Genomic DNA, 19,752 nt, shown 5'->3' on the forward strand with positions numbered 1-19,752 from the left:
TGGCAGCTTGGCCAATTCGATCCATGCTCAACACAACAATCAGTTCTCTCCACTTTCCTCTTCGTCTACTTTCGGATGGTTCAATGTGCTTCAGCTTACTTCCTGTAAATATCAACATGTCGTTTTATCTCGTCATCCTGTGCGAAATCCACATCAAAAGTGTTTTTATCTCCTATATCCCATATATTTTCAAACAACAATGTTCCATGTAAAATGTTTAAGTCATTGATCGGAGAGAAACCTAGAGCCTGGTAAATGGACCAAATTTATACAGCGCTTTTCTAACCAGTGGCCAATCAAATTCCTCTTGGGCCCCCCCGTGCTGAGAATGGATGAGAGCTGGATGAAAGCCAATCAAATGATAAAGCCTACAATGACATAACATATCAGATATTCAACAGGCCTACTTTCGTCCTGGGTGATTTATAGTGTCTGCAATAATACAATCTGAATAGCCAATGAAACAATCAATCCGTTCAAAATATTGCCGCTGTGTTAATCTGGGCTAACAACAGATGGGTAGAATGGACCAATTCATCATGTTTGCACATTCGAGCGCACAGTTGTATATCTTGTATGTGAGGTTGGGTGCTTATCTGCCCTTCATTGAGCCTCTGCGAACCTATGCTTTCAGGCTGCATGTCCTGCCTTGACCTCTGTAGAGATCAGGCCAGGGAGACATGTGGAGCCCATGTGCTGTGGGTCATGATGCCCTCGCTGCCTATATCTCCAACATGAGCCACATGTCGCTCCACGGTCACCGCCATAACTCACTTTGAAACCAGATTAACAACACCAGACGCGTAGTCTAAAGAAAGATCCGGAGGGTCTACTCATGAGGATGTGTGTCTGAACAATCGTCAGGCTTATTGTCTGAGAAATGTGGCTTTAAGGAAGACAACCTAAAAGTGGTGTAACCTGGTGATATGTTGTTTGAATGGAGAGTGGCTTCATAGCCGGTGTGTTTTGGCTAATATTTGGGGATGAGACATACAGATACAGTAAGTTAAATATTATCGACAACTGATTTAGAATACAGGAACTTCCATTTATTTCAAAATTTCACAAGAAACATTTACTTTCGCTCAAATAATAATAAGTGGAAGAGAAAATGTGGAAAGTTTGAGTAATATCAACATCTTGCAAGTGCTAGGAGGTTTTACAAATTGTACTTGAAAATGTTGCCAATGTTATGCTATATTCTGTTTTTAAATTATCATAATACATTTGTTTCAACATTTCTGAAATAATTTTCACATACATGAGATTTCAATTTTCAAAACCATAAACAAAGGAAAAGCTTGAACAACGTTTTACAGGATATAAACTGGAATCACAAAGATAAAACGTTTAAACTTCAAATAACAAAATATATCTACATTATAACATGAAAACATATTAACATTTAATGCATTATGGAGAATTAAGACATGTTGAGATTCACCTTAGCACTCCAGAGGTAATACATTTGAGGTATGAGAGTGTTTACTGCATTATATACATTGAGCGTTGTAAAGAACTAAAGTGGAATAAAAAAAAACTTGCAACATTGCTTCATATACAGCAATTTGGTCTAAACATCAGCATCAAATCAAATGTCCATTTGAAGTTATTTGTGTGTTGTTTGCTGTATTTAAAACGTACAGAAGTACTCTCGCTGTGTAGGCTACACACGCCTTCACATGTCTCTATGTAATGCATTGGGAGTTCAAACTGCTTGTAGGTCCGGCCGATAACTCTTTGGTGCGGAGTAGGGCTGTGGAGTTGTCAGCACAAATCCTGTGTCAGCTCAACTTTAGTCGGTTGAGAACCACTCGCGATAGCATCTTGATATTTCATTTATATTAATTGATCACGAGTCACCCATCGGCTAAGCTCTTCTCCATATTCCAGAGCTCCACAGTGTGTGTCCTGTGTGACCCATTGATTAATCTATTTCCCCTCCCCTTTCCTGATTTATATTGGAACATGCTAATTTAATCTAATAATAGATTTAAAATTTACGTAATTTGACTATTTAATTTTTAAACTTATCAAACGTAATGATTTCAAGTGCCAAAGTGAGGGTTAGAAATCACATGTTGTGGGACAGGAGGAGTTGCACAATTGTCCTGTCATGTTATTAGCACCGTTTTTATTGCTGCGTTGTTGAAGATGGGTCCCCTTTTGTCGATCCACAGTGACTCAATTGTTCCCCTATTCCCTAAGACACGATCACACTCCAGAAATGAAAATGATCATCAATCAATACAGTATTTCAAATATAAATATCGCACAAAGCATCCACATGTCTCAATTGTTTCTTGATTTATTTTCCTGATTTTCCAATTAGTTTTTGTTTTCATTCTCTTGTCATGAATTGACATATCATATAAATAACATATCAATAACATATCAAGACCACCATATGGCTCACCAGGACATCTGACACTAAAGGAATAAGATAAACCCAAACACACAAGATGAGCTCATTGAAATATAACTCAACGTTCCAATTTTCTGGCAGGTAAAAGTGGGATACGTAGACTTCAGTTTCAGCAGTTTTTCTGTGGAGTCATTTGTGAATATGTAACCATTTATACATAATGCTGAGTTGAATTGACCTCCAGATGAATTTTGACATCTCCATAAAAAACATCTTCCTCAATCCAAACCAAGAGCCTTTTCCCACTCTATCCCTGCTGGATGCAGAGCCCGCCCCTAGCCAGACGCCCAGCTGGGGGAGCTACCCTCACCCTCTGAGCACACGACCGGGGGCTTTGGTGGGGTCAAACCAAGTTGAAGTCCAGTGCGCCCCCGTCCATAAGGGTCTCGTAGAGGACCGACTCCATGTCGCACTCAAACCTCTCCAAGGACATGTTGTCCAGGTCGCTGGGCAGCCTCTCGGGGTACTGCCCCCGGAGATGTCCGGGCACAGGTCCCCCATACCCCCCATTGCAACTGCCATAGGTGGCCGGAACAGCGCCGGCGTGTCCTGAGAGGCCGAGAGGCGTCTGCATGCATGTCCTGGGCTGGGTCATTCGCGGAGGGACCCTGGTTAGGCTGATGCTAGTCAGCGGGATCATGTTGCAGCTGTTCAGGTCCTGGGGGCGACAGGGCTGGTGCATGGGAGGCGTGTATCGACTCAGACCCGGATGGTTCCCCACATACACCTGCCGGCTGTAGCTGGGCAGCGAGCAGCCTCCATTGACCCCCATCTCCGCGGCGGGCATGGCCTGCCCCCGGCCGCGCTCGGCGTTGGAGGTCAGCAGGTCCTTCAGCAGGCCGGGGTGGCCGCTGTAACGGTTGTCGAAATGCCCAAAGCCGGGCTGGGCGTCCGGAGCGGCGTTCACGAGGACGGGGGACAGCGAGGTCATCTGCGGCTGGCCGTACGCCACGCGTTTGAGGTAGTCCTGCTGCAGCCGGGGGGGCATGGATGTGGGCGCGCCATAGGGGCCCTTCTGCAGCAGGGGCCCGGCCGGGGAGCGGGGGACTTCAGGGGTCAGCTGAGGGATCTTAGGAGACAGACAAAGGTTCATGTTGTCCAAAAGGTTCTCCATGCCCCCCTCGGACCTGCGCTGGCTCATGGGTCCGGGCAGCTCGGGCACGGGGCTAGCGGCGGGCTTGGTGCCGGGGCCCCCGGGGTAGCCGATGTGGAGGATGTCGACGTCGCCCGCGTCGTCCTGCTCGGCCAGGAAGGGGGAGTGGCGGCCGCTCAGGGTGCTGGCGTCGGAGGAGGTGCGAGTCCTGAAGGCGCCCCAGGTGTCAAAGTCGTCGTTGCTGTGGGAGTTGGGGCTCTCCATCCACTGGGAGTAGGGTGGCGCCGGGCTGGTCACACCCCCGTCTGAGTGCTCCTGCAGCAACACCTGCGGACGGACACACAGACATGGTGATCACTACGGAGACACGCACAACTCACTTTGCTGAAAGGGACTTTGTCTGTTGTAACCTGATGCCCAAAGCCTGGTGTTTCTCTATCACGCAAAACATTTCTCAGCCTTAACACACTTACCCTGAATAAAAGCGTGTGTTTTAGAAATGACTGAATGTAAATGAATCCACTCTCATCCTCCATAGTGTTCAGATACCGTCGGTCTCGGCCGTGGTATTAGGAAGCACAACACCCATGCCCCCACCTTTTTCTTGGCGGCCCGTCCTCGGCACTTGGTGAACTTGCTGCTGTTGTCCATGGAAGCCGCTCTCCGCCGGGGCGACTTACCGCTCTTGCCGCCCTCGGGGTTCAGCATCCACCAGGAGCTTTTGCCCGTGCCCTCGTTCTGCACGCGCATGAAGCGGCTGTGCAGCGACAGGTTGTGTCTGATGGAGTTCTGGACAGGATACATAGAGAAACGCTGCATGAAGGGCCTATGTGTGTACCGCCGCTGTTCACTCATATTCATGCTAATAATAATAATAATCCTAGATCGTTTTTTTACAGCGCTTTTCAAAGTACTCAAAGACGCTTTATAAAAAGAAATACATACAGACAGTACAGACACTCAAACACAAGGCAAATAAACAACACTACAACAATAGACAACACATTGAGAGAGAGAGAGAGAGAGAGAGAGAGGGTGGAAGAGGGAGGATTTGTCAGATGTTGTAGGTGGTCCTGAAGAGAGGGTTTTAAGTTGACTTTTGAACGAAAGGAGTGTATCGGAGTTTGGGATGGCCAGAGGGAGGGAGTTCCAGAGGGTAGGGGCGGCAATGGCGAAGCTACTAGCTACAAAACCAGACTCAACTCTCTAGAGAGAAGACCCTCTAAAGGGCCGATTATGGTTCAAAGTTCACGCAACACAAGGACCACACAGACGCTTCGACGCAGTCGGGAACCCGTTTTGGTTCTGCGTCGGGTTTTAGTGAGCGGACCAATCACAGCCCTTGCTGCTGCGTCGCCTCGACGGAAGGTTACAATTTTTGGGAGGCGCACGTCGGGCCCTTGCGGTGGACGCAAGGAGGGTCCGCAAGGACGTAAGGGGTCCGTAACCCCTTTGCGTTGCGTGAACGTGGGACCATAACCAGCCCTTTAGTCAACAGACTGTTATGTAATCTTTATTCTGTATTAAGGCATTCATTTGAGATCATGAGCGGTTAGTTAAAGCGATCATTGTTGTCTCACACCACATCTTATCAGATTTTCCCATGATGAACAACACGTCGTTTCATCCATAGATTCGTGCATTAAATCCCCTTTTCACAGAAATCCTTTCACCTCCTCAACATCAGCATGATGCATAGACTACATAGAAGGAATCCCCCTGTCTGAGGTCCAGAGGCTGAGCCTTCAGCCCAGTTAATGATAAACGCATTCACCCCATCGGGTATGAGAGGGTTTTTGGTTGCAGAACCTTCATGAAAACTTGTCCCAACATGAGCACACATGTCTGTGTGTGTGTGTGTGTGTGTGTATAAATCAACCTGCCTCAGTATGTATCAGCATCTAATAACCAAACACTTATTAAAGCTAACACAATTCTCCAGTAACAACAAGGATTTTTTATCATCCATCAGTCCCAGACATGTAGTCTTACATTTATCACAGCGCATTCCTGATATCCAGACGATACGCCCCCCACTGTTCTGATGGATATGGTTTGTCCCAAGTACCAAACCAACACAAAAATATCAACAAAAACACCCAGAGCTGCGAGGCAAGACAGAAAAAAAAGACTTGGGGGGGGGGGGGGGGGGGGGGGGGGAATTTCCCCTTGAATGCCCATGTGAGCGGAGCGGCGGGTCCCATGAGTGAGCCGAGCCAGATGTCCTCAAACCACAGAATTCTTCAAGGGTATACAAGGCATGGAGATGAAGCCGCACACACAGTGACCAACAATAGAGGGACTGTCCGCCGGACCGTCTGAGAGGGTCTGCTGGAGGTTTGTTCGCGGCCGCCGGCCAGCCCCGCGTCTCGCTGCTCATTAATGATGTCATTGTGATTTATAGTGAGTCAGGCTGTGGGATACTCTTATAGGCAGTTGTATTAAAGAATAAAAAAAAGTAAGATAGATAATGGACTGGATGATACTTTGTGAGTCCGAGCATGGGAGAAGGAAGGAATCGGCAGACAGTTGGGTATTCATTCCTACACCCACATATAAATGAGTGAGTGTGTTGGTGAGAGGGGGGGTTAGTTCATTTAAGTTCACATTCTTAGTTAACATGTAAATGGAATATGACAGTTCTACATCATTTAGCGAGTGCAACACTAATTGCCGTCTGTCATGAGCTTGTGTACTACAACAACAATGTTTTATTTGGGGCTTCACCATGCAAAGGTCACTATAAGAGTTCACACCAACATATGTGGAGCAGGAACATATAGACAGAGTTCAGACGGGGGGGGGGGGGGTGCTGTGCATAATTAACACCTTCTTCTTGTGTTCAGGCGGAGAAAAGAGAAGAAGAGTATGGGATGGGGGTTATGGAGTTCAGGGCCTGGGTGGGTGTGTGTGTGTGTGGGGGGGGAGGTGACAGAGTGCAGTGAGCATGTTTCTGCTCTCGGAATCTGAGTTCAATGAGTTCAGAGATCTGAACATGAGCTCGACCACCGCCTGCCACAGCGACTTGCTGAGAGACTGCAGGAAGGAGGAGGAGGAGCAGGAGGAGGAGGAGGAGGAGGAGGAGAAGGAGGAAAACAATCTGTCTGATGTGACGCGCAGGTCTTCCCTACTGTCTATCGACTCGCTCACCAAAACACGTCCCTGTGTCTACAGTTGAAGGCACATTCATCCCACTGACCTCATTTACAGGGTTAGGGTTAAGAAAGGCAGAGGGAAAGCCCTTCCTGGCCACACAATGCACTGCTTAGTAAGGTGAGAGGAACACACTCTGTCCTGGTGTGGAGATGGTGAGCCCTCCACCTGACATCAGCCTCTCAGCCAGCTCCTTCGCTCGCTCATACCCACATGCAGAATTAAGAAATGAGGCTTTAGTAGGGCGGGCTGATACTTACACAAAACCGTAAGAAACACACAACCTGAAACCAACCACATACAAGTGCACCACACCCTTATTTTTCACCCACCGTTGACAGTAAACTATATATAGACAATATAAAAAGTATATATAAACTATATACAAACTATATACAAACCATATTTAGTATATATAAACTATTTTAAACTATACATCAACTATATATATCAACTATGTACCTGTACATACTATATATAAACAACATCAACAAATGATTCACTATTATAAACTTTATATAAACTATTTATAAAGGATATACATACTATACATAACTACATTAACTATATATTAATTATAATAAACGATGTACACTATATATCAACCATAGACCTACTAACTATAGAACTAATATACAGTCAGGTAACAACTATATATTAACTATTTTAAACGCTATGTGAAGGGTATACAAAGTATACGTGGTAAGGAGCCTATAAAGGGGGCGTATGAGGGGCTCATGAGAGGGGCGTCTGGGGTAATCCTCGGCCCAGACGAGCCTCACCTCGGCCCAGACACACAAAAGGCCTCCCTGCTTCACTGGCTCAGGGGGGACCCTCACAAGCAGGGGCCGACGCACACACACACACACACACACGCACTCACACAAACACACACACAAATAAAGGCAGACACACACGCACGCTCACACACACACACACACACACACAAAGGCAGACACATGTGCATGTACGCTTGCGTGCACGCAGCCTCACTAGCACACAGCCCCGGAACCACACACTGAGACACATGCACACGCACTCACACACGCACGGACGCATGAGGGCAGACTCATATGCACGCACGCTTGCATGCACGCACTCTCTAGCAAACACACCGCCATGCACACACTCTGAGACACATGCACACAGACTCACACACACACACACACACACACACACACACACACACACATAGAGACATTCACAAACGCACATGCCCATTGACAGACGCACACAGTCACACAATCCCTAAAAAGGTCCAGTCGATGGAACAACAGTCCTGTGAATTGTCTGGGACAGCGGGCATCGCCGGCTAAAAGGATTGTAAATCTCCTCAGTCATTTGCCTAATTAACCAGTACAATAGGGCGGTTGGAGAGAGGGCTTCCCTTTCTGTTTGTCTCTCGCTCTCCGGCTCTGTCTGAGGCGACGTGTAGTCCCGGGAGGGTAGTCAAATTTAAACTTATTTATTGTTTTGAAATATGGGCCTTTTATCACCGCAACGGCACCAAACACCCTTCACGTGCAAGGATGGCAATGTGTCAAAGGTTTCGCACCACCCCCCCCCCCCCCCCCCACCTCACTGCCAACACTGGTCTATTTCTGGCATGCACTTGCACTGTGTGTGGCCAGCATGCTTTAAATGCAACGCAGCCGAAAGCAAGTCGACCGTCTCCAAAGCGGCCTGTTGCTGCTGTGAGTCCACCTAAACAACTGCTTCCATGCCTTCCATAACACCCAATCCCTCTCACTGTGCAGTCGTTCTGCGGACGCCTCGTGTCAGGGAACTGCCTCCTCCTCCTAAAGGATGACTACAGGTAGAGTGCAGCCATTGGGGTTTCAAACCCAAAACCTTGCGGCTGAGGGGTCCAATATTCCTTATCACTACTCTGTCCTGCAGCATCCAGGGATCACCTTTGAGCTCCTCTTGGATCCAGCAGTCTGTTTTCGGGGGGAGAACGCACTAGCCTGTTACGCACCTACAGATCCCTGCCTCCAAAGACGTAATTGGTCGAAACAAATACGAAGCAGATCAAAGTGAGGCTTCTCGTTCACCCAGATTTGAGCTCATGGGCTATCAGACTTTTTGAATGAATCCAAAGACTGATTTGTGACACTACCTATGAGCAATTAAACGGTTTGTCGGCAGAGGAGTCGGAATCACTATGCAGATCCAGTGGGGAGGCTCAGGCTAAAATAAAAGCAAAAGTAAAACTGTCATGAGAGGTGTTCTACTGCCGACATCAGCTCCCTGGCTCCTCCAGGCACCAAAACAAACTACTTGACACAGCTGTGGCTGCTGGCTCAGTGGAGCGTGGGGCAGGCTGTAACCGTCCTGAAGCAGACTCTAACGGTCGCAGGAAGAGCAAACAAACAAGGTCCAGTATCAGGGCCAGGTGTTGCCGCGGTGATCACCGGCTGACTGCATGTGGATGCGCAGCAGGGAGGGGCGTGGCCCCAGACTGGGGCGGGCTGTGTTCATAGTCGGAAGCGGAGGCTACTTAGGCAGGAGCCTCTCTGGGGAGACTCGATGTGGGGGTCTGTAATCTTAAATGAACCAAGAATGAAAATTTATGTTTCAAAGTTGGGAGGAGATAAAATGTCATGATATGTTGTTATTTCTTGTTATTTATTCAGTCATAGGATTGCATGGGCTAAAAGTATTTTTGTCAACGGTTACAACATTAGTATCAGGTTAGTCTGGGAGCCAGCATTCCTACCATGTTACAGCAGAGCTTCTGGGGGGAGACAGCCAAAAGCTCTGGGCGGTACACCATAAACTTGAAAGAGCGGAGTCGCGCCTTGTTTCCTGTTTCGTTACTCAGATATTCGTCTGAAGAAAAGCTAATTTGCGCGGGTGGATGAAGCTTTCTGAAGGGTAAGTCGCTTCAGATAAAAGCGTCAAAACCAAAGGACTAAATATAAAGGAAAATTCCCTTTTAAAACGGTACTGTTAACCTTCAGAACGGGAATGACGTGCTAGGTCAGCCACCATCATTGAAAGACAGGGGGAGTGCCACGTAACATAACCCGACAGGGGAACCACGGTTACATTTATGTAAAGGGTGACATTTGGTTTTTCGAAGTCGTCACTAGTTTCAGGAACACGCTGCAGAGAACACAGAGCAAGGGGAGCAACAACCACTTCCTGGTTGTCTCTTCCTGTGCACGGCTACATCCTTCGATCCCCTGGCCCAGGAAGCACCCTGGCAGAGACAAACGAGGTGAGTTTGGTGACTGTGAGGAAAGACCTCTGCTTACTGATGATATTGTTCACAAATGTCACGGTGCAGTAAATTGAAATAAAAAAACAACAAATGTGAGTATCATTCCTTCACCTGCAGTCTACGTCCCCAAACTAGAAAGTCTGTACGCTCCAAGGGGAACCCTAACCCTCGGTCTGACTCTGTAGTCATTCAGAGCCTAATCTGGAAAAATTTGTAGAACTCTTTGCACAACTCATTCGGTTAAAAGAAAGATAAACTCGGATTGACATGGATTCTGTTCATTTTGCTTTGCCTTACCAACCTCTCTCTTTCTCTCTCTCTCTCTCTCTCATTCTCTCCATATCACGTAACACCTCTCTCGCTCTCTCTCTTAGTGCTCCCTTGCTGCTAATAATTGACACAACTCTAACGAGAGCTGTGTGTGCATGTGTGTGTGTGTGTGTGCATGTGTGTGTGTGTGTGTGTGCATGTGTGTGTGTGTGTGTGTGTGTGTGCGTGTGTGTTCGCGTGTGCGTGTGGACCCGATAGAGGGATAGACTGTGTGTCCTGTGTAGACCAGAGCACCAGGGTTCACATAACATGGCCCACATTCCACACACAATCAGACAATACTCTGACGACAGTGGACTGACCTCAGGGAAAGAGAGAGAGGGCCAGCCAGTAGGCCCCGGGGCCTCTCTGCAGGGGCCCCTCTACAGCCACGGCACCAGTCAGCTGATGAACCCGACCCACCCTGGCCTCCACACCTCCTCTCTTATCAAGCAACAGGCCAAACATAATGAACCCATAAGATATTAAATAAAGACCTACGCCTTTACTGCACCCTACTGTATTTCTAAGCTGCACACTGACAGGTTTTTTTTTTTTTCTTTTTCTAGTTAAAACTATATATATATATATATATATATATATATATATATATATATATATATATATATATATATGTATATATATACTGTATATAAATATGCATAATGGAGTTGATTGATGTGTTCTGTCCCTGCTAAATAAATCTTCCCTAACACAACCCTCCACTTAACGTGTACAGTATATATCTCTTTCAGTTTGTGGTAAGATGTCTCCATAGCCAGGTTGATTCCCAGTTTTAAACACAAACATCCCAGGGGACTGTGCTTCCTGTGTGGGGTCACAGCCCAGTGAAAGACAACAACAACACACTATTTTCCAGTTAGGCGTTAGGCGTTCTGCGTCTGGACGAACCCTGCGGCCCTGCAGTTTTCCCCCAGGGGCTCGGGGCTTCCCACTGGGCAGGGCCCGGCTTTATAAACATTGAGAGCTGCTGCTGCTGCAACACATATTTTTGGTAACAGGCCATAATGTGCACCCAGGGGTGTTCACGGGGCCCAGGGCGGACTGAAGGAGAGGGAGTGTGGCGCTTGCGGCCCCTCCTCCGGCCTCGGGGTGGGGTAGTGCTATCACAGTTTTGAAAACATACACACACACACACACACACACACACATATATATACACACACAAACACACACATATATAGACACACAGACACGCACATATATACACATACAAACATACACACACTCACACACACACAAACACACATATATAGTAACACAAACATACACACAAGCACACACACACCCTCAAACACACACACACACACACACACACACACACACACACACACCCATCAGCAACTTTCGTCCCTTCATGTATAGACCCCAGAGATGGTGGCTCACGGCGCTGGCCACAGTGTATGTTGGGGTGACGGTGCGGTGACAGAGGTGGAGAATGGAGCCTGTTTCTGGCAGCCCCCCCCAGCCCCCTGCGGTGAACCCTCTTGACCTCCTTTATTTCATTTTATTTTTCCAGCCATGACCCCTTGGTGTTTTTCCGGGCGGGAATGTTAGCGCATGCCGCTGTTTCCATCCAGCGGGCAGGAAATGCATCATAGCTCATTGTAGGGGGACAGGAAAGAGTAAAAATACTTAATAACAAGCCATGCCAAGGCCCACTGATCTGGGAGTCAACCTCATGGGCACCAGGTTTGACCCACTGCTGGACTGTGGGTTTATTCTCTTTAATACCTGTCCTGTGTGATACATCCCATAGCAAGGGGTTTCATTTGACCAGAGCAGGCCGATACAGTCGCCCGCCAGACTTGAACCCACGGGTAGACACGATGCCTCCGCAACCCTTATGTTTTGAACTGAGGACAATTTTGATTTGCTCAGCACATTTTATGTGCCGAGAGAGTTTATTGAGTGTGGTTGTTAAGTCTTCATAGTCTGTAGCTGTCGTAGATGTCACAAAATGTGTAATCCCCAACAGCTATTCTTATTTCTTATATAAGCTAAGTATCCCACTGACTGGAACAGGGATAGTCTAGTGATCATGGAGGGTTCCAGTACCAGCCAAAAGGTTGATGGTTCAAACCCCAATATCCACATCCTTGAGCACGATGCCCTAACCCCTACCTGCTGCCTAATGTGTAGCGACATGTTGCTTAACTTAAAGTCGCTTAGGAAAAATACATCTGAAAAATGACCAAATAGTAAATAATAAAAGTATGTCGAACTGCTTTAATAAGCGCTTTAAAGGGGTGTTCTTACCAGTTAAGAAAATGTTATGTATGATGTGCTGTCCGGGGGTGAACAGGGTATTTCGACTAGACCCAAAACCCCAGAAGCAAATCTTTAAAGACGAGAGAAAAGAAGAAACCCAAAACATAAAGGTAGCCATTCGGCATGAAAGGGAATGTTTGCAGAGGATAAAAGGAAGGGCCCCCATCACCCCCTACCCCCAAAAGAAACACCTCCTCCTTCTGCCCACCCCCCACCCCCTTCCCAACACACACACACATACTAGTCTGAGGTATCCGGTGCGGAAATTCTAGAAGACAGGAACAGGGAGATAGGAACGCACGGTTTGGAATTGGAGGATGTGTGACGCGGTTCCTCAGCATCATGGCTGTGTTGCCCCCCCCCCGCTCCTTCACATCTCCTCCTCCTCTCCCCTCCTCCTCCATTCCCCACCACCACTGCCGCCAAACACACACACACTGATTGGAGGAATTTAATGTCACCTCCTGTTATTGTCATGGGAGCAGCAAACGTTCCATTCACAGTGGATTGTGGAAGTATGAAAAAGGGGGAGGAGGGGAGGGGGAGGAGGGGGAGGAAAGTGTGAGAAGGGGGCGGGGGATTTACATTCTTTTCAACATAAATAACTATTGCATGTGTATTTATGAAAATAGGATATATATATATATATATATATATATATATATATAGCATAGGCTTAGACATAGAACCCTATTAACCCTAGCTAGGAGCGCATGGATCTTTCTCTGTTCATTGACACCACAATGCTGCTTTTAGATGCATGTCTTTTAGAAATAATCAGGCTCGGGAATATATAGGGGACTATATTCTCTGATCATATGAGCAGAAAGAAGAATTTATTAATAAAATAACTAAAAGAATATGATAATAAGCATATGACCAAAACAGAAACGATATAAGTAATACAAATGATTTAAAAATTGTTTTAAATATTAAACTCATTGTTGAACCGTTTAGCTCCTAGTTTAAGGTCCTGACTACCGAAAAGAAAACTTTATGAAAATGTATAATTGATCCCACCCCGCTTTTAATCCACACCGAAATCAACCTGTTACCATTCTGCGTCGAAAGGTTTGATAAACTCAACAAAGGGCTGGACTTTTGTGATGTTTAAAGACGTCATTTTCTTATCCTCCATAGAGCCTAAAGAGACTGCTGAGCATGGGAGAGTCTACAAGACAACACGTCATAACGCAACAGCCAGCTCTGAGGCTGGAGTGACACTGTTGTGTTTAGTACATAAACCATCAGATGTCGCTTGAGGGCGTCGGGGTCAATGTCATGAATGGCCTTTTTTACACACGCACACACACACACGCAGACACGCGCACGCAAGCAGCCCCACTATGAAAACTATAATTTCCTATAGTGAAAGAGACTAAAACCTTACGGTACCTTCGAGAGCATAATATCTTTGTAGTTTGATTAGTTGTTTGAATGGTAGATAACCATGTCTACCTCTACACAGATCCCAGACGACTATACACAACTATGCTGGGTCAATAAGACCATCACCCCCGTGGAGTCAAAATGTTCCGCAAAACTCAGTGACACTCACCTTCCATCCCGCAGAGCTATTGCTGTCTCCTTTATCCTTAAAATAGGGCACACTCTTGACCATCCAGTCGTAAATCTGAGCCAAGGTGAGACGCTTGTCGGGCGAGTTATCGATCGCCTTTGTGATCAGGTCGGCGTAGGACATGTTCCCCCAAGCATTGCGACGAGACGAGCTGCTCTTCCGCTGCGCGAGAGCCGAGGAGGTGATGGAGGGACAGCTTGAGGAGGGAGGCGCGAGCCCGGCCACCTGTGGACGGGGCGGCTGGAGCCCCGCGCGGTGACTCTGATGTTGCCGCCCTGCAGGGTGCACGTGAGCCGCCGCCGAGTTCTCCAGAGTGTGAAACTCGGTGCACACTCTCTGGTTGGGAGGTTGTTGCTCATCTTCGAAGTCGTCGGTCTCCTCCAGCAGAGCGAGGTTACCGATGAAATCCGCGTTCCTCCCCCCGGGTTCTTGTTTCACCGACGGATCCGGGGAAGAGGTGTTGGAGGATCCCCCGGGTTCGGGGACCTCCGGACGGGGCAGGGGCCAGGTGCATGACCGGGGACGAGAGAGCGGTTCAAAGTCCGGGTCGATTTCGAGTAATTGTTGCCGCGGGATCTCAGTCATGTCTGTTGTTCGTGTTGTTAAACGGCGAGTGAGAAATAGCTTGCGATTAAAAAAAACAACGATGACATGGATTGGACTCGAGCAGCAGGCATCGCACAATAAGACTCTTTAGAAGCGCGGCATCCCGGTGTCAGCATGCTCCTGCAGCCTCGTCAAACTGAACACACGCTGTTCTGGTCCACATCCACCCTGCGTGGAGCGCCTAGTCTGTGACTGTTGGGGCAGCTCTGTTATCACGGTAGACACCCAGACTGTCCTGGAGTGACAACTTGTGGCCAATGACTGCTAAACATCACACTGTAGGCTGGGTTTCCCTATCGAACTAAATACGTAATAAATAACACATTTAAATTGTTTAAATGAAATAGAATTGGTTGTAAAATAGCCCACCCTTTTATAGCATACAGCCTAGGATACCGGATATCTTTTTTGATTTATGAAATAAATTATAGCCTATAGCTCATATTAGTTAAAAAGGTTCGCTGTAATTTGTTGTCTTTGACTTTTTTTTTTGATTATCCTTTCTGTAGTCACTGGGTTAATACAATGTGAATAGACAGACCATAACAGAGTATTAAGTCGAATTTACTGAGATAATCTACAACTGTACACTATATTACGATTTCTATCATTGCACGTGTGAAATGGCGGCAACTAGTGGGCATACTAATACTGCATACTTTCTTAAACATTTTAAAGTTAGACTGGACGGTCAGCCTGTTGGGCCCACTGAGACCTACACAAATACGATGCAGTACATACAGACTTCGTTTGTAAAATTAAAATGAATATCAAAGTGAAGTGCGTGTCAGCTTTCAGTAAGCGCTGGCTCACACAGTGTATGTGTGTGTGTATTTGTGTCACACACACACTTTTGGAGCCATAAGGAGAAATGACAGGCCAACTGTATTTTGTCATGGTAGAATTATGATAAGGGAATACGAGGATAAGCATACAAACGGGAGAAGTCATTAAATAAACAATACAAGGCGATTGTGTGTTTTTGGGTGTGATCCATCTCGGTTTCCGTGTTTAGAACAAAAAGGTTGGAAAATAAGTATATTTTCTTTCAATAACATACAAACATGTATTGGATACCAGTGCATACGTAACATAAACACGGTTAGGGCCTTCTAACTCCATCCTCTCATAACGGCAGTCTTTGTGATGACATTTACTCAAATGATTGACCGAGTCGTCTTCAGTCTAACAAACTCTCCGGGGGGACAGTTCAGTGCGGCCCTCCACGGTACGTCCCCACATCCGACGCTGCGCGTGTTTTAAGACAAAGGTTCACAGACGAATTAGTTGAGGAACGCGGCGGCCTCCTTGAGCACATCCTCCTTCTCCTGGAAGTAGGTGCGGTACCAGTCGATGTGCTCCGTCTTCTGGCGCACGCTCAGGTGGTGGTTCCTGGAGAGGCCAGCCACCACCAGCTCCATGAAGTGGCGCACGGGGCCTTGGCGCGGGAAGCCCTCCACCAGGTGACGGTCCAGGAAGATGTGCTCGTGGAACGCCACCGCCGCCTCCTCCTCCAGGCCTTGAGAGAGGGACGGGTCGGGAGTTACAAAACAAATCAAGTCTTGAATACACTTTTTCCTTCAAGTTGCTTTCTGTGGGTACTGGGCAGTCAAGTAGAGTCCATTTTATGTGGCTCGCAATTAATCAAAGGAACAGTCGCAAAGGGCTTTATAGGCCATATTTGATGACACCCCTAACCCTAGCCCCCTCAAACAGGGTGAAACTCCCTCAGTGAGGTATTGCCTTGTGTAGCGCTGAGATTGTTCCTTCTTGGTTTAAATCCATGTTAAATGTTCAACTTGGTGAGGGTAAATGTACTCGCATTACATTTGAAAGTCTGTGTCTGCATCCATTTTGTTGTTTTTGGAAATGTGCCACGTGTAGCAATTTGATTTTGTAGTTCCTCAAATTTGACTATCTAACCTGGAAGACACTTCAGGGAATGTCTGCTAAATTAATGGATGTAAATGTAATGGGAGGGTCAGGAGAGTCAACAAAAAATTCTGGGTTTGCTACCCTGTATCGGCAGACCGACTGTAAACATCCATGAACAAGATGCTGCGCCCCCTACATTGATGATATGTGATTCCTTACAGTATCTTTAGAAAGAAGCATCTGCTAAATTAATAAATGTAAGTATGCTGCAGCATAAAGCTATTAGCTCTCACCACTTTCGTTGTCGATCGGGTACTGCCAAAGTTTTCCGTCTCTGGTCCACTGGATCATCTCCTCAAAGCCGTTCCTCGGCATATGATTGGCTGTCCGGACCAACAGATTGGCAAACTCTGTGTCCCACAAATTTGGCCCTGCTGTAAATATGACATCAAAGGTTTGCTAAAGTCAGAAGAACGTTGGAAGGCCGCTATACAAAATTTACTTTTGAAATTTAGCATAGCAATCTGTAAGCTAATGAAAATTTAACCTCTTTCAAAATGCATATATTCATTTCTTAAGTCACATAAATCGACAGAGAGCTGAATGTAGGTTCAACCAGACATTGGTACCACCCATATTGCATACCTATTGCTGCGTCTGTACTTTCTTCATCAGTAGCAGGGTTGAAGATGCCCAGTCTTTTCCTTTCAAATAAGCTCTTCCTAAGAAAAAAGAAGACACATGTATATGAGGAGTCTGAATAGAAATCATTCACAAAACACAATTCAATGATAAAGTAAAGTAATCACTTGTAGCCCCGGCCGTCCTCGTCAAAGTGGATTGTGTTGGAAGACCGCGCGTGCTGTCTGGGGGTCGGCCTGCCCACCTTCATGTCCGCAATGATGTTCCTGAGAGGAACATAGTCTCAACGTTAATGATGACATATGAATCTCTTTCAACATGGAATACAAGAAAAAAATATAGAATAAACCTGCATTCAAATCATATATGACATTTTAGTTTACTGTTTTCTTGTATCTACATTGGCTGCAGGAGTGTGTGCATTTAATGTGGCCACATGTAGAATGTGTTCTGTAGTCCAACATACCCTATATTGTTGGCCTCTCCTCTCTTGTGGTCCTCGGGCACGGCCTCGTGCTGCCTCAGCTGCTGCAGGAGCTCAGACTCGGCCCGGCTGGGGTCGGGCAGAGAGGCGGCCGCCGCCGAGGCCGCCGCAACCAGCTCAGGACTAAGGCTCCCGCTGGCCACTGAGGGCTGTGCATCACTGCAGATGAAAAACATGTCTGGTAAATAACTAAATCAAAGTAGGGCTATTCTTTGAGGGAGAGCATGTGGTTAGGGATAGGATGTGTAAACTCCCAGCCATAGGGATCTGGTTTTGATATTCAAAGATCCACTGATTAAGTCTCTGAGAAAGATGCAGAACAGGTATACCTGCTCATTAATTTCAGTCAGCTTGAATAAATCACTGCAAATAGCTTCGGTTAGTGGTATCCTAAACAACACAACAGTAAGAGTACAACTACCAGGGTATCGACTGTATTACATTGTGTTTCAGAAGGAGCGGTTTGATTGAGCAGAGGCTCTGTGACTCCGCACCGTCTCCCGTCTCACCTCTTGATGGACGCCTCCACCGTAGCCTTCTGGAACATGCTGTGGGTGCTCTCCATAGCGGCTGGCTTGGGCGTCACCGTGGGCTCGTGGCGGGCCGGGATCTTCGTGCCTTTAGATCGCTTCTTACTGGTGGTGACATCGACTTTCATGGCTACCAGAAGGTCTAGCAGACTCTCCTTTCCAGTCTTCACCCTCGGCTGCCTCTCCTCTGTTTTCTGTTGGTTTCCCTCTTTGGTCTTCAATGGCGTCTTCAACAGTGTTTCGCCCTGCTTCGGCAGATTGGTTCCTTCGCACTCAGCTGCCAACTCAACCTTCGCCTGTTCGGTTGGTGTTGCCGACGAGTCACTGTGTTTGTGGGCATCTTCCTTGTCTTTTGGCTGAGGCGGAGGTGGAGCATTGTCTGGCAGATTGGTTCCTTCGCACTCAGCTGCCATCTCCACCTTTGCCTGGTCGGTTGGTGTTGCCGACGAGTCACTGTGTTTGTGGGCATCTTCCTTGTCCTTCAGCTCAGTAGGGGCTGGAGCATTTGCCTTGTTTTCACAGTAGCTGGTTGAACTTGTGTTGAAAGGGTGGATTCCCACGCTGCGTCCCAGCCTGGTGATAAACAAATGTATCAATGGCAGCTATTTACTTGGATACATCTTATATGGGGAATAACATAGGGACAGCAGCAGCTAAGATGATACTAATGTCTAGCGTTTATGTTTTACATTACTCTGAAATATTTGTTCCCAATCTGAAATACTTTGCAATACATTGTCATGTTCACCATTGACATCTGAACCAACGTCAAAGACTGCAAATATGATCAGGCAATAACAAACACAACACTTGATATAACTAAACATAGGGTATACGACCAAATACACACCCAATGATAGCAGATTTGCTAAATAATAGCGATCTACAATAAATTCAGTATGGAACAACATCCGGAGTGAACGGCCTCCTGCTACGATTCTTCTTTCTTTTGGAAAAGCTCAAGGTCAGAGGTACTAACCTGTCACTTTGAAAGGAGCGACTAGTGCATCATCAACACAGGCACTAAAGCCACCTCGCGTAATGGGCCAAATAAATGAATGAATAACGCTGCATAACAGAGAAAGGCTGACATCCAGTAGAGAAACAACTAAGTACAATTTAATTCAGGATGAATAAACTAGGGTCATAACGTATAACTGATAACATGATCCATTCAGTGCAGGTCAACAGTTGATCAAAATATCCCACCTGAACACTGGAAGTGCAGCATTGTCGCATTTGGGTGGTAAAGCACCCGTTTGGTGAAGACTAAACGCACACTGACGAGCCGTACGGAGTAGACCCCGATACATTTTTGCTATTTCCAAAGCACAAAATCAGTAAGTTTTATAACCCCAACAACCCCGGCAGTCATATAGTGTCCTTGCAATGCACGTTCCTGACGTTTCCTTCGGGTGCGGCAGGAAAATGTCACCGGCGCTGAACTACTCGGGTATGACGCTAGTTCCACTGTAGAAACGCAAGGAGGTTTCCATCAACTATTAAGTAAAAACATTCATCATTTAAAAATAAAAGAT

At 46.7% G+C, this 19,752-nt stretch overlaps 2 protein-coding genes across 2 annotated transcripts; both read right to left on the reverse strand.

The window, feature by feature from the left end:
• Nucleotides 1-1,027: 1,027 nt before the first annotated feature.
• LOC307076801 (forkhead box protein O1-B-like) lies at nucleotides 1,028-14,801 on the reverse strand. The gene is made up of 3 exons (XM_079737953.1): nucleotides 14,057-14,801; nucleotides 4,116-4,307; nucleotides 1,028-3,845 (listed from the first exon to the last, which is right to left on the reverse strand). Exons 1-3 carry the CDS (start codon nucleotides 14,660-14,662, stop codon nucleotides 2,769-2,771), a joined length of 1,875 nt encoding a protein of 624 aa, XP_079594079.1. The 5' UTR covers nucleotides 14,663-14,801; the 3' UTR covers nucleotides 1,028-2,768.
• Nucleotides 14,802-15,549: 748 nt separating this feature from the next.
• Nucleotides 15,550-19,582, reverse strand: mrps31 (mitochondrial ribosomal protein S31). Its single transcript, XM_079737955.1, has 7 exons — nucleotides 19,424-19,582; nucleotides 18,194-18,787; nucleotides 17,667-17,843; nucleotides 17,368-17,466; nucleotides 17,204-17,280; nucleotides 16,852-16,992; nucleotides 15,550-16,202 (listed from the first exon to the last, which is right to left on the reverse strand). The coding sequence occupies exons 1-7, from the start codon at nucleotides 19,525-19,527 to the stop codon at nucleotides 15,967-15,969; spliced, it is 1,428 nt and encodes a 475-aa protein (XP_079594081.1). The 5' UTR covers nucleotides 19,528-19,582; the 3' UTR covers nucleotides 15,550-15,966.
• Between the last annotated feature and the right edge of the window lie 170 nt (nucleotides 19,583-19,752).

The sequence above is a fragment of the Pollachius pollachius genome (genome assembly GCF_949987615.1).
Source record: "Pollachius pollachius genome assembly, chromosome: 6".
Taxonomy (NCBI): Eukaryota; Metazoa; Chordata; class Actinopteri; order Gadiformes; family Gadidae; genus Pollachius; species Pollachius pollachius.

Bases quoted from the DNA above. Each gene is read 5' to 3' on its own strand.
- mrps31 (XM_079737955.1), bottom strand. From the start codon at position 19,527: ATGTATCGGGGTCTACTCCGTACGGCTCGTCAGTGTGCGTTTAGTCTT. The intron at 17,281-17,367 runs GTGATTACTTTA...CTTTTTTCTTAG, and splicing joins GAGGACGGCCGGGGCTACAA to GAAGAGCTTATTTGAAAGGA. The intron at 16,993-17,203 runs GTATGCAATATG...TCATATTTACAG, and splicing joins AAGTACAGACGCAGCAATAG to CAGGGCCAAATTTGTGGGAC.
- LOC307076801 (XM_079737953.1), bottom strand. From the start codon at position 14,662: ATGACTGAGATCCCGCGGCAACAATTACTCGAAATCGACCCGGACTTT. The intron at 4,308-14,056 runs GTGAGTGTCACT...TATCCTGTCCAG, and splicing joins ATAGCTCTGCGGGATGGAAG to AACTCCATCAGACACAACCT. The intron at 3,846-4,115 runs GTGGGGGCATGG...GTCCGTCCGCAG, and splicing joins GACGGGCCGCCAAGAAAAAG to GTGTTGCTGCAGGAGCACTC.